We start from the raw sequence: 13,955 nt of genomic DNA on the forward strand, positions 1-13,955 counted from the left end.
TAAATATAAATATTAATAGTATATTAATAGTAGAATTCATTTTGGAAAAGTTTTCTTCTTTTCTTGAATTTCAGGTTTCGTGTTCTACTAAGATGCACCAAAAACTTAAGTCAATTCAGACTAGGTAGCAGAAAAAGCAGAAGTTTGGTGGACGTCATATTTGAATCGTCCCAAATAGGTAATACGAACGGCCCTGTTCTTGAAGGTTGCAAAGTCGATAAGTCTTGAGCCCATTTTCCAGAGGTGAGCACCGCTAGGGATGGCAACTATCATTAAAACTCGTTACTGATGACTATCACGACAGGAGATCACAGGAACGAGTTTTGATATTTTGGATTTTGGAGTTAGGTAGGCTTCGTTGGATCAGGATTCACCTTGATAAGAGAAGCAACCGTTATATTTTTATTTTATTTTTTAATTTTATGTAGTCAGCAGAAATTTAGCATGGCTTTTTTGTTTATTTATATTAGTTCGTTCAGTAAAAGATGCTCGTGTAAAATTAGTTTGATCGGAATAGTTGAACATATTTAGATATTGTGTTTAAAAGCTTATTTGCACAGTGGTGCAAAAGTCCAAATAAAAGTAAAACTATATTCCATACGGCTTGGAAAAATTTCAAAATATTTAATTTTTACTGGTGAAAATTTGACGGTAGCATAGCGCACATATCGCACCGGTTTACCCTACATGCTGAATTGAGCGCCGCATCAGAAGAAAGCCAACATAGAACGGGGGTGCTAGCAATGCATATAGCATGACGCTATGAACGATGTGACATCAAGATGGTAACCGCATTACCAGATTACCACCCTCTCGCTTGTATATGAAAAATGCTGAAAATGTGTAAACATAATCCTCTCACGCGCACCAACACTGCCAAACGGTTGCCACTCACTTTTAGCTCTAGTGCCAGTGTGCCCAAAGTTTGCTATTCTCGGACTCGCTCTGTTTACAAACAACCCGGTTTTTCGGTAACAAAAGTAAATTTTACGGAGTTTTTTCCACATTATAGAGACCTATTTTGATTACAATTGATGATTGTCGAATGATTTTTGCCAAATAAGCTGTTGTGCGGAAATGAATTGATCGAATTTGGATGGGTCAAATGACCTGTTAGAATAGCTATTACATCCGGCCTAATCCGTCACTGCTGTTATGTCCCCGTTGGTCGTGTATGTGTAGGTTATTCAGCGCGCACGGAATTCGCATGAGTGCCCACCGCCGTCTCTAAATTCATTCAGCAGTTCCACAATCGCGCACTGAGACAAATAAAGCAGAATTCATAGGGCCATTAGTAGAAGGAAGCTTTCTTGTTATTACATATTAAAATCGTGTCGATGCTAAAATCGAATCGCTGGTGTGCATGTCATAGCAGTAGGCCGTGTGGAGTAGTGCTAGTGAGACATCAGAAAACGAGCGAAAAGAAAAAAAATATTGGGCAAGATTTTCGAAAATAGTAAAGTTTTAATGTCTACACGTAGTCTTATTGCGTCGCATTAGTCATCGTAATTCTGGAGTGAGCAAAATGGATCCCTCCTCGATTATCGTGCTGGACTCCTCCGACGAGGAAGTAAGTAATGCAGAACAGGCAGAAAATGTGAAAAAATTTAGGCTTGATCGCGCTCAAAAAGTCACACTCTAGCTGGCGCTGCAGCTGCTGCTGCTGCTGGTGCTGCTGCTGCTGAAAACTAGTGTCACTCGCCTAGGTCGTCGGTGTGCGAAACGAGAGAAATAATGGAAATGTCAGAACGCCTGCACTGCTACAGCTAATATTAATGGTTGTTTTTACGTTTCATTTCTGTTTGTTTGAAATAATGTTGTTACATTTGAACATTTCGGTTTACCCGGCAAACATTGGCGATGTTTCTGATGGCCCCGAAGGGCCATCAAAGTTATGTAAGTCAAAAAACCAGAAGACGTGCTTCGAGCAGTGATAGGGAAAAGGATTTTACTTTTCAGTGGATGGCCGAAGGGTGGTACATCTCATGTAGCTGCGTCTTCTTTGTTAAGGGATTATTTTTATGGTGGTTATGTTTAGTGCTGCACAGATAAACGCTCTGTATGGGATGTATAGGTTCATGCGTTGAAACTTTGTTTTTTTTTATTTGATAAGCAGTAAGATTCGAGCATTGAAACATATACTCTACTAACTGCGATCAGTAAATACTAGTAAAAGTGGTATAATAAAACTGTTTTATTATGCTCCATTACCGCAATTGATTGGCAAGTTAAAGCATGTAAAAGCGTGTAAGCGGTGTTTGGTAATCTGATAATCAGCTTATTTGCATGTGCATTAATTGAAGTTATTTTTGCATTCTACTTCATTTGCACTGCACTTTGGAATACTGAGACCATTAAACTTGCATTCGATTCAAGGCATGCTTCTTTTTTCGTTTCGTTCCGTTGAAAATTAATAAACTGAACAGGAAAGAATGGTTGTGAGTTCTGTAGGAGGTAAATTCATCAATTTACTCTCAAATAAAATGCAATTAGCTTCAAACTGCACTTTAGAGTATTAGGTACTGATTGAAACAAAAATTTTACTTTCAAATTCTGCTTTAAATTGTGTCGGTGTCTTGACTGCACTTCAATCAGGAACCAAAATACGGGAAATGGTCGGTGCAAACAGATGCTTCATTTATCATGAGACCTAGTAGTGGACCCTTTGAAACCCCTCAAAGCAAAGCAAAGCCTAGGTGCTACATTCCGTTTTTGAAACTTAATCTTTTGTTTTTATACGACATACTTCGCAGCCATCTGTTAGAGTACAGGACAATGGCGTGACTAGTGCTAGCTAGGATCCTATTGATTCTAACAGCCTCTCCCAGTTGAGATTCAAACATACGACGACTGGCTTATTAGATCAAGAAAAACCCAAATTAGAAATATCGGTGTATACCAACATAAAAATTTTAACTTTCCATATTGATTTAATTACTTTGTTCAAATGATTTCACAAACCTTCCTTGACTTGAGTACAAGTTTTATGTAACTGAAAGGTTTGCCGTCAAAACCATTAACCCTTTAAGCCCTACACTTGTGGTAGGAGCTGCGCAGGTAAAGCAAAATCCCGCGAAACTGGACACTGAAAGCCATGTACTTCTATTTGTAGGCTTCCAGGAAGCGTATGATTCAGTAAAGCGAACTAGATGTGGCGGATTATGATTGAATATAGTTTTCCAACTAAGCTCAATCCAGTCGAATGAGCTGATACGTGCCTCCTTTGCTGGCTCCAGGTCAAGCGCCAGGATGACGGATTAGATGTATGATTCGTTTGTGACCTTACATGGCTTGAAGTAAGGAGGCGAACCATCGACGAGTCTACTGTTAGCATTGAAAGCTTTTATCCGAAGGAAAAGCGTGCAGATTTTGTGGTCGTCGTCGTTGTCGTCATTAGCAGTATAGAACTGGGCTTTTTCAAGCATTCGAGTCGTCTCCATACAACTTCAACATACGCCTCCGCTATCCGCTTTTAGTTTTTACACTGCCTAATTTTGCTCACCTTCTGGTCGACCACGGCAAGGGCGCGTATGTTCTATGTGAGCAGCGTTAGCGCTTGAAGTTCAGAATTAACTACCGGTCTAATATGGGTTTTCCACACTATCAATTTCGTACGTCGGCATTTGCACTATTCCGTAGAATTGCTTGTCTTTCATCGCATTTCGGTCCAGCTGGCCCGAGACCTCGTTGACTCCCGAGCTTCGTTAAACCTTTTCAATATTCGAGGTATGCCGCTCATCCATTTCTATTGCTGTGCGAAGATGGTGATTGCGAATCACGAATCTTGTCATTGCCGCTGTCTACATGATTCGTCGCTTTTGATTACCTGCGTGAGTCTACCCTCACATCTGTCGTCTCCGAGTCGCTACATTCCTCAAAGGTGCAGCGTTTAGGTATTTTTTGTGGGTGCTTTCTCAATTTGGCGGTAGCTCTACCCGAACCCGGTTGGCAGGGCTTGTTCGTTCACTTTGACTCAATTTTGATTCATTTGACAGTACCGTCTCAGTCGAGCAAAATTTTACAAAGTTATGTATGGAACATTTGTAGAACTAGTTATCATCTTCAATTTTGCTGAATAAAGTTTTGGTGTATCTGTTGTAGTTACGATGATACAATGCTAGTACGTCATTAGTAACTAAATGAGCATTCATTTAGTCACTAATAAGGTACTAGCATTGTAGCACCGTAAATACAAAAGATACAGTAAAACTTTATTCAGCAAAATTGTAGATAATAACTGGTTTTACAAATGTTCCATACATAACTTTGTCAAATTTTGCTCGACTGAGACGGTACTGTCAAATGAATCAACATTGAGTCAAAGTGAACGAACAAGCCCTGCCGGTTGGACACCCGCTGTGGCACCTCAACTTCCACCCGTCTGCCGCTAGCTCTTCGCCCCATTCCACGGTGTGTTTCAGTCGAAAGGCCTTGGGCTATTGCATGCCAATAACTCTTGTTGACCGTGAGTTTATTATGGGTGTATCTTCATTTTCCCGGAGATACAAGGAAGGCTGAGCTTTGCTTAAAGCGTCAACACTCGTTTTGCCGGAGCTGCTTCTGGATAGTGTGGTGTTTTATAGAAATTCGACAGGGCCTACTGTCCAATTTTGCCATATCCTGGGCAAGGAAAAAGTGCCAGAAGGAGGACAGAGTTCGTGAAGAACTAGAACAACTATTTCGGGCTAATGAGACGCGCAAGTTCTATGAAAAGGTGAATCAACCTATATATAACAGGGACGGAGTCTTTCCCCGAAAACCCGAGCTGAGAATCGCGGCTAACACGCTGACAGACGAACAGTGTCAAGTGCAGTATCTTGTAAGTCGCAAAGGCCTGCATAGTGTCGTCGTCCCGCTGGTAAAAACAAGTTAGATTAAACTTCTAGGTAGGTGGTTTCTACAGTAGACGGAGGAAGAAGCACAATTTGTGTCTATAAATAACCCAACCCACCAGATGGTGGAGTTTGCAGATACGTCGCTATCTTAAGGGGGCTGTGCAGTCTCCTTTTGCCCAGCGCCTCTATGGTTCAAAGGTACATGAGTACTAGCGAGGCGGGTGTTGTGGGTTCGAATCCAGTTATAATCTCAGATTATAGCTTGGTTCGACCCATGCACTTTCCAGCATTGGACAAAAGGTAGGAGTCAACGACTACTTGTTAAGCGTAGCTATTAATAACCCCTCCCCTCACCTTTCCGCGTTTCAAAAAATATGAATCAACCTGGTAAAAGATACACACTGACGTCGATTATTTACAAGGACGAAGAGGGAAACCTGGTCACAGATCTTTGATGGGCGATATAACAGCAGAAGACCTTGAGTTAACCTTGGAGTGCTTACAAACCATAACAGCATGCCGGCTATCGATTTTGAAACGATCCAGCGTGAAGTCGGTCAGCTGAAGAATAAGTGAGCCATCGGAAAGGATCGTCTTCCGGCAGAACACTACAAAAATGGTAAAAAAAACCACTAGCAACGGCACTTTACTGGATAATTTCAAGTATTTGGGATGAGGAGACACAACTGGTGGAGTAGATGGAAGGCGTGGTTTGTCCCATCGTCTATCTCCAATAGTAACGGGATCAAACCCTCGAGAAATGTCGGGAACACAACGTGCCAACGCCTCATATTTTCGTGGATTTCAGGGTAGCATACGGTACAGTCCAGCGTCCAGCGCGTACGGCTATGGCGGATAATGCACGATCAAAGCTTCCTTGAAACGAGTGATGTGCTTCGTGCGTAATTCGGGGGCACTCTCTGATCGTGCAGAGGGCTGCAGCAAGGGAATGGATTGTCCTGCAAGCGATTTCACATCGCTATTGACGGGTTGATCTAGCGAACCTGCTTCGAAACGAGGGGAACAGCAAAGGTAGTCAACGTAGTCAACGTCAACGGCGGAGGCAATCTACGCCAGACTAAAAACGAGAATTGGGTTACAAATCAATGCGGCGAAGACCCAATTTATGGTAGGAAGACGCTGCAGCGAAAACAAGGTTCGCCTCCCACGGACAGTGACCTTTGACGGCGATGAACTGGAAGTGGTTCAGTTCATATATTTCATGGGATCTGGTCACCACCGACAATAATATGGGTAAGGAGATTCAACGCCGCAACGCATTTAAACTGAAAGTAGGCCCACTTTTCCCTCTACAAGACGTTTCGATCAAGGAGCACACTCCGCCGCTAATCAGACCAGTAGAGTTTTGCTTACGGAAGACAGTGCACTTGCCGTATTTGAGTGAAAGGTGTTGCAAACTATTTTTGGCCGAGTGCAAACGGAACGCGGAGAGTGGCGCAGACGTATAAATTACAAGCTGCATGTACTACATACTTGGAACGGTTCCTATGGTACACCGGATGAAAGTTGGGAGATTAAGGTGGGCTGGCTAGGACGCAACAATGCCGGATGACTGGTTAGAAAAATAGAGGGATCCAACGTGCAAGAAGGCTCGACCAGGTTGAAGTCGACTTGCTTTTGTCGAGACGATTAACGGATTGGCGATGAGTAGTCCAAGACCGAATAAAGTTGGTATAAGTCAGTGAAAGTATGAAGAGATCTAACGGAGGGCTTACCGTAAAATTTCTTATCTAGAAAGAAGCAATTTTATCCAAGACGACAGCTCCGATGTCCTGAGGACTCTGTTGAGCGATGTCTTGAGGACGGTATGCGAACGATGGGTGATTCTCCAGGTAGCAAGTGCAATTGATGGTTTGTAGGCATTCTCCATATTCCGTCATCCATCTGCACTTCACCGTAGATGCGCAACCACCAACATTATGACTCGGCGAATTTTACACGACCGGAAAGTCTTTGGGGGAATTACCCTTAACATTTCGGCTTGTAAAACGTAGTTTTACGAATGCTTTTAAGTTTTTTGGAATACTTCCGTGCGTCTGATGAAATGTAGGAATGGCGTTTTGTCTTGGCGAGTTGAACAGCTGTAGCTGAAGTGTAACGTTTAAAGTAAAGTTTGAACGCTATTAGTCTTGGTGGATATTAGACAAGCCTATTAGCATGAAAATTCTGAGGCTGGTGCTTCAGAATTTCTGCGCTTTCTGTGGTTTTTGAAAAATTAGCTCAAATCTAATTTCTCGTTTTCTTTTCCTTTACAGTCCGGAGAGCCAAAACGACGGAAACTGGGTGGCCCGCCGGGGCAGCCGGCTGCTTCGGCCGTCAACGGTGGTGGTCAGCACCGGCTGAAGCTACCACCCGAACCCGGAAGCAATATCAAGCGTATAAAGCCAATCACGATCGCTACCAATTTGAGCAAGGAATCCGACAATAACAATCGTCCCGCGGTGAACGAAAACTTTGCCTCCATCAGCTACTCGGACGAGTGGGAAAAAAATCTGCAAAAGTATCAGCAAATCATAAGCGACCACGAACGATCACGCCAGCTGCAGCAGCAGCAACAGCAGCAGTCACAGCTCGCCAAAAAGAAATCGCCCCTTTCGTCGGTAGTCGAGGAAGAGGTTGGCGATCGCAAGACTGCTACGCCCGGAAGCAGTACTGCCGATTCGCACTCCACTAGTCGATCGGAGAAAAAGAAGGAACGGAAAAATGATCTGGAAAGGAATCCGATCGGAAAAGAGTTCGGTGAACTGTTGGATGCTTGTCGAAAGGCAGATTCGTCACCGGAAATGGAACTTCTGTTACAAAAGAAACTAATCAAGTACTACGAGTGCGTCCATCCGGATTTTATCAACTCGAAAAGCTTTAAGAAAACGCTGGCTGCTGTAACGGAGGAGGTTTTGGCTAGTCCGGAGCTGGTTTATCTAAAACTAGCGAGTATCGTGGAGGAGTTGAATATTCGTCGCAAATCGAGGAACTCGGTGATGACAAACGAAAACGTTACCAGCACTGGAAACGAGAAAAAGGACAATCAGATTCGCCGGCTGAATCGAGCGTTATACATTCTGAAAAAACGCATCGCCAAGCTGGAGGAAATGGAAGTTGATTTCGACGAGGACATCAACTCTGCCTATATGATGGAGGAGCGCTACAAGAAGCGGGCATTCGAAATCTACGAAAAGATCTGTGATATTACGGGGGAAAGCAAACACGCACACCGGATCGTTCGGAAGCCAGTCCACTTCGATGGAACGCACTATCCGGAGTTTAACCGTACCATTCAGACGTTCGTTAACCGGACAAACACGTTTCCGGATTTTTTCGATGTGCTGAAGTGCTTGCAGCACTGCAACAGTCAGTACGGTTACCGTATGAAGCGGGATGAGATGACCAAAATCGCCCAGGATGCTTTCATCAAGATTGGCCGGTTGCTGCAGAAGCGCCGAAAGACGGATCTCTACGAAACGGTTTCGTACTACACGGGAGCGGAAAAGGATCCGGCAGTAGTGGACCGAAAGCTGCTGGAAAAGCTAGAGGATAATAAGAAGCATTACGGGAAGATTGGAGATATTATCGATAAGTAAGTATTCAACAGAAAATCTGTTTTTTTTTCAATGGTCTAATGATGTTTAATGATTTTGCAGGTTTGCACGGGTGCAGGACCGTGATACGGACGATGAAGCCGATGCGGGTGGTGCTGCATCAAGCCATAATTCGAAACCGTCCAGCAGTAAAGCAGGAGGAATAGTACCGACTAAAGTGAAATCCGCCATAGTAACCAGTAGTTCAAAAGACAGTGGAAGCAGATCTACGTCGCCCCCTGCGAGCTGCCCCGGCACGAAAAGTACGAATTCGCCGAGTGAAAGCAGTGCTAGTCCAACCGCAGGTGACAAAGACGCAAACAATTCGAGCAGTGAGAATAAACCGGAAGACGAAAAAATAGATGCGGACAAAAGTCTCGAAATCGTTACACCTCCTGACGAGGTTGATGACGACGAAGACGATGAAGAGGATGAGGAAGAAGACGAGATGCTCATCAAGGAGAACGTTAAACCGGACACCTTCGATGACATCGAAATTTCCGACGACGAAGAACTGATTGTACCCACGTCTTAGCACCTGGCGTTGGGCAATTGTCTAAATCTGTAAATAGGCATCATCACTACAAAGATTCCGAAGGAATATATCGCGCTCCGAAACTAGTGATTTCATAGAGGACACTTTTATCATGCATTATTTTTTCCATACAAAAACACACACACGCCTACTTCTCGTTTGTCATATTGTGGGTATTTCATTGTAGCGTAACTTTGGATAAGCAAATCGTTCACCCAAGCCAGATGGTTCGATCTCTAAAAGTTTACTATTGGTAATCCGTAATAGTTTCATATACGTGTGTCATTTTTACGATTTGTTTCGTTCTTTTGTTTTCATTTTAACCAAACGTTAATCACTCGCTTTAACTATTATTGAAACCTCGGCAGCAAAAATAAGACAAAATATTTTTGCTCTAAAAAAACTAGGGCAAAGCTAAGTTATTTGTAATCATCGTAAAACATACACACACTGTACATACAATGCAATCCAATAAAATATTTTGCAAGAAAATACTGATGGAACTGAAAGATTTGAAGTGATGACAAAACGGTAGAATGGGACATGCTGGTCTAGTAGACCAATTTGTAGATCCTCAAGACTCGCTTAGAATCAAGCTAGAATTGAACATAGCGCTAGCCTACTGTGATAAACCAGCACAAAACAATAATGTCATCATTAGTTATGAAGCTAGAACACATCGAATTCAGTTTCAATAGTTAATTTTATTGGATTTCAAACAACTAAATTCAGTATTTAGTAGTTCCTGGAACGAGAAAAACAAAGAAAAATCAAATTAGTACATCTATTCGGTGACGACTCTACCCACCCACACAGGCAAAAGGTACTCACTTGGTCAGCAAACCGTCCTTCTTGGCAAGCCGGACGATGCAGTCGTCCGATTCACCCATACGGCGGATTTCGCCGCAGATGGCGTATACCTTGGAGGTTTCGAGCATGCGGCCGGTTTCCGGGTTCACATCGACAATGTTGATCTGAATCGAGGCATGGTCCTTAGCGTGAATGATTCGGTTGCTGGAAGAGCTGTTGCGAGTGTTGACGGGAGCGAAGGAAACAACAAAGTAAGGTTAGAATTGTAAACAATCATTGGGAAGGTTAAAATTAGGCGTCTTTTCATAAGATTCGATAAAAAATTTAGCACGTTTGATTTGTAACACAAACATATCTAGAAAGTGCGTTATTTTCAAAGCAAATTCAGCCTCCATTCGTAGAATACGCATCAACACGTGCTGAACTATTCGTGATATTAACATTCGACACTTACCACTTCCTTGGGCAGTACAAATCAACGAATTCTCCGGCGTCGTTTTCCATCTTTTTTTATTGCTAAAATGAAACAGGGAAAAGGGCGTGTTTTTAGCAGGAAATTTACCGAGTTTAACTAAAAATTAACATGTAAAATCATACTTTTAGCAGGGAGTAAACTTTTACAGAAACACTTCCACACAATGGCGAATCAGAAAGAACGGGATGACATTTGACGTTTTGACGATTCAGCGGTTTTCAGCTTTAGCTGACAGTTGATACTGCTTGAAAATGTTTGTTCGGCAGCAATTTTCTTGTGTGTTTTCCTTTGCAGGTTTTTGTCCTGGCTGTTGTGATTGAAACACTGCAAATTTTTCGCGACTACGAAACTATACTCGACATGTGCCGAAAATACATTAAAAATTTACTTTACAAAACATCAATGGATCTACAGCAGTTTTATCGTAATGGGCATTGAAACTTATGGTAAATTTATTGTTAAAGTGTTTCAAATTTAAAGTTTTGTTTTTTGAAATAGAACTGGCCGTACTTCATCACAAATTTACTGCTTTTGACGTAGAACTTCTTACCGCAGGGTGTCAATCCAAAATTTGGATTTAACCGAGCGTCACGAAAGAATGAAAGATTTGGAACGCTAATAGCTCTGTCAATTACGAATGAATTTTCATGGTTTAGATACCGATCGACTCATAAAAGATGTTGTAAGTAGTTTTATTAGCTTTTTGGTTTTTCTAGTATTATCTTTTGCTTAGGGCGAAAGAGTATAATCAATATATATAGAATGCCAGTGTCGCTGGTGTTTCATGGATCTTTTGGTGGCAAACATGTTGCTGGTTCGTGTCTTGGATACGGGAACTACATTGTCAAATTGCCCAATAGAAAATTTTCCTGCCGACGAAATACCTCAAAACGACCAAATCGGGTGATTTATCCTACGTGATTTACGGAAAAGCAGGAGGATTTTTTATTGAGTTGCCTTTTTAGTTTGACAATCAGATTCCGGTTTCGAATCGATCACTCACACATAAGCGCATACAGTGTAAATACGTAATTTTCAAATGTGTGATGTTTACCACGAGCACTGCAGCGACACTGGCATTCTATATATATTGATTCTACTGGCGAAAGTCATAATTTTTTTTTCAAACGTCCACAAAAAAAAAAGGTTTTTGTAAGTTGTTTTGTTTGTGAGAAAAAAGACATGAATAATAAACATAAACGTATAACAATAAAACGGCCACAACTTTTCTATCTTTCAATATATTTTTTTACCAAATTTGGGATTTTCCTCGAATTTTTTTTCTATTTTCGTAATACCTACAGATCATGGAGAAATGCTAGCAAAGGCTCTACACTGGGTTATTTCGAGGATTTGGGAGGAGGAAAAGCTACCGGAGGAATGGATGGAAGGAGTGGTTTGTCCCATCTACAAAAAGGGTGATCGGCTAGACTGCTGCAACTATTGTGGTATTACGCTGGTAAACGCCGCCTACAAGGTACTCTCCCAGATCCTGTTACGCCGGCTGTCACCGATAGCACAAGGTTTCGTAGGGAATTATCAGGCGGGTTTATCAGGAGGGCTCGCGCAACTACGGACCAAATTTTTACTATCCGACAGATCTTGCAGAAATGTCGGGAGTACAACGTGCCGATCGAGACAAGCTATGGCAGATAATGCACGAATACGGTTTTCCGGACAAACTGACGCGACTGATCAGAGCTACATTGGATCGAGTGATGTGTTTCGTACACATCTCTGGGACACTCTCGAGTCCCTTCGAGACGCGACGAGGGTTGAGACAAGGTGACGGTCTATCCTGCATGCTGTTCAACATCGCTCTTGAGGGGGTGATCCGACGAGCGGGCATCGAAACGAGAGGCACGATTTTACCAAGGGTAGCTAACTTCTAGGCTTTGCATATGACTTCGATATCATTGCCAGCAACTTTGCGACGGCGGAGGCAATCTACGCCAGACTGAAAGCGAAGTCTAGGAGAATTGATCTAAAAATAAATGCATCGAAGACCAAATAAATGAAAGGAAGAGGCTCAAAGGAAACAAACGCGCGTCTCCCACGGACGGTAATCGTTGACGGCGACGAACTAGAAGTGGTAGAGGAGTTCGTGTATTTGGGACCGCTGGTAACTGCGGACAACAACACTAGTAAGGAGATCCAGCGGCGCATACAAACAAGAAGTCGGGCCTACTTTGCCCTTCGCAAAACGTTACGATCAGGAGGCGTGCGCCGCCGCACGAAGCTAACAATGTACAAAACTCTTATTAGACCGGTAGTTCTTTATGGACTTGAAGCCGTGACGCTGCTCACGGAGGACATACGCACCCTTGCCGTGTTCGAGCGGAAAGTGCTGCGGACGATATTTGGCGGAATACAAACTGAAAGCGGAGAGTGGCGGAGGCGTATGAATCACGAGCTACAGGCACTGCTTGGGGAGACTCTCATCGTACATCTAGCGAAAGTTAGCAGACTACGGTGGGCCGGACACGTCGGAAGGATGCCGGATGACAGTACCACGAAAATAATCCTCTTCAACAACTCCACCGGCACCAGGAACAGGAAAGCCCAACGTGCACGATGGTTCGACCAGGTCGAAAGCGATTTGCAACTTCTGAGACGACTAGGAAATTGGCGACGAATGTCCCAAGACCGAGTTGAATGGAAACGAGTGCTTGAAACAGCACGAGCCACCCCGGCCCTATGCGGCTGAAGAAGAAGAAACAGATTATGGCAATATGGTAGATATGTTTCAAGATCTCGGAGTTATTTCGGTTTTCTCAGTGTCGCTATATTTCAAACAAATTTCAAATATTTGGCAATATTAACTAAGAAAGTCATGTCGCGGTCCCGCAAGGAACACTGGGATGACTTCCAGACCATCTTGCTATGATTTGTAGATAAGATATTTTCAGGAAAATTCCCAAATTTGGTGAAAAAATATTGAAATATTGAATTTCTCGATGCAAAAAATGATGTTAAAGGGGTTAATGTAATTGAGGTCTTAGATATTTTTATCCGCTTCCCTTTGTCGGTTCATCATATAATTAGTATCAAAATAAGTGAAAAATTCTATGCAACGGAGACAAAAATAAAATAAAAATATTGGTTTTATGAAAAAAAAATTGATTAAGGCCATCTTTCATAATCTGTACCCACAGTTGCGGAAAATTTGGTTCAAGTCTATGCTAACCGCACGGCGATGGCGACGCAGCTGCCAGCAATTGCCACCCACTCTGGCGAGCGCCATTTGATAGGCAATTGTCGTGCGTCACGATTGTTGACAGGGCGCTGCAGCTGCGGTGTGACTATACTTTCAGGCGAATTTTCCCCTTCGCTGTTCGTTGGTGCTGTGTTCTGTGTAAGGAACCCGTTGATCAGCTGCTACTCAAATAAACAACACGTTGAACGGTGTGACAGCCACAGCGCCCACAGAAACGTAAATCGTAAATAGTAAAGTCAGGGGTAGAGCAGGAAAGCTGCTGATAGTGGATATAAATAAAAGCGATACGAATCTTAGTTGCGAATTGAGATTCGAAGTTCTAAATTAATTGCGGTGCGGTGAAAATAGCTTCGTTGGAGCTGTATTTTTGCAACGATTGGGTGAGTAGGGTGATGCATTTCAAGCATTCTTTCATTGCCTCTGTAAATAGTCGGTTATATATAGGTACATGGGTATGTATGTATATAAAAGATGTAATCACTTCGAT

The 13,955-nt window shown here is 42.8% G+C and overlaps 2 protein-coding genes across 2 annotated transcripts; one reads left to right on the forward strand and one right to left on the reverse strand.

The window, feature by feature from the left end:
• The first annotated feature begins 1,320 nt into the window (after positions 1-1,320).
• LOC128742679 (daxx-like protein) lies at positions 1,321-9,428 on the forward strand. Its single transcript, XM_053839114.1, has 3 exons — positions 1,321-1,570; positions 7,112-8,430; positions 8,495-9,428. Exons 1-3 carry the CDS (start codon positions 1,526-1,528, stop codon positions 8,964-8,966), a joined length of 1,836 nt encoding a protein of 611 aa, XP_053695089.1. The 5' UTR covers positions 1,321-1,525; the 3' UTR covers positions 8,967-9,428.
• Positions 9,429-9,649: 221 nt separating this feature from the next.
• On the reverse strand, positions 9,650-10,422 carry LOC128742281 (40S ribosomal protein S21). Its single transcript, XM_053838603.1, has 4 exons — positions 10,374-10,422; positions 10,231-10,292; positions 9,798-9,989; positions 9,650-9,711 (listed from the first exon to the last, which is right to left on the reverse strand). Exons 2-4 carry the CDS (start codon positions 10,278-10,280, stop codon positions 9,702-9,704), a joined length of 252 nt encoding a protein of 83 aa, XP_053694578.1. The 5' UTR covers positions 10,281-10,292; positions 10,374-10,422; the 3' UTR covers positions 9,650-9,701.
• Between the last annotated feature and the right edge of the window lie 3,533 nt (positions 10,423-13,955).

Source organism: Sabethes cyaneus, chromosome 3, assembly GCF_943734655.1.
Source record: "Sabethes cyaneus chromosome 3, idSabCyanKW18_F2, whole genome shotgun sequence".
NCBI classification, from domain to species: domain Eukaryota; kingdom Metazoa; phylum Arthropoda; class Insecta; order Diptera; family Culicidae; genus Sabethes; species Sabethes cyaneus.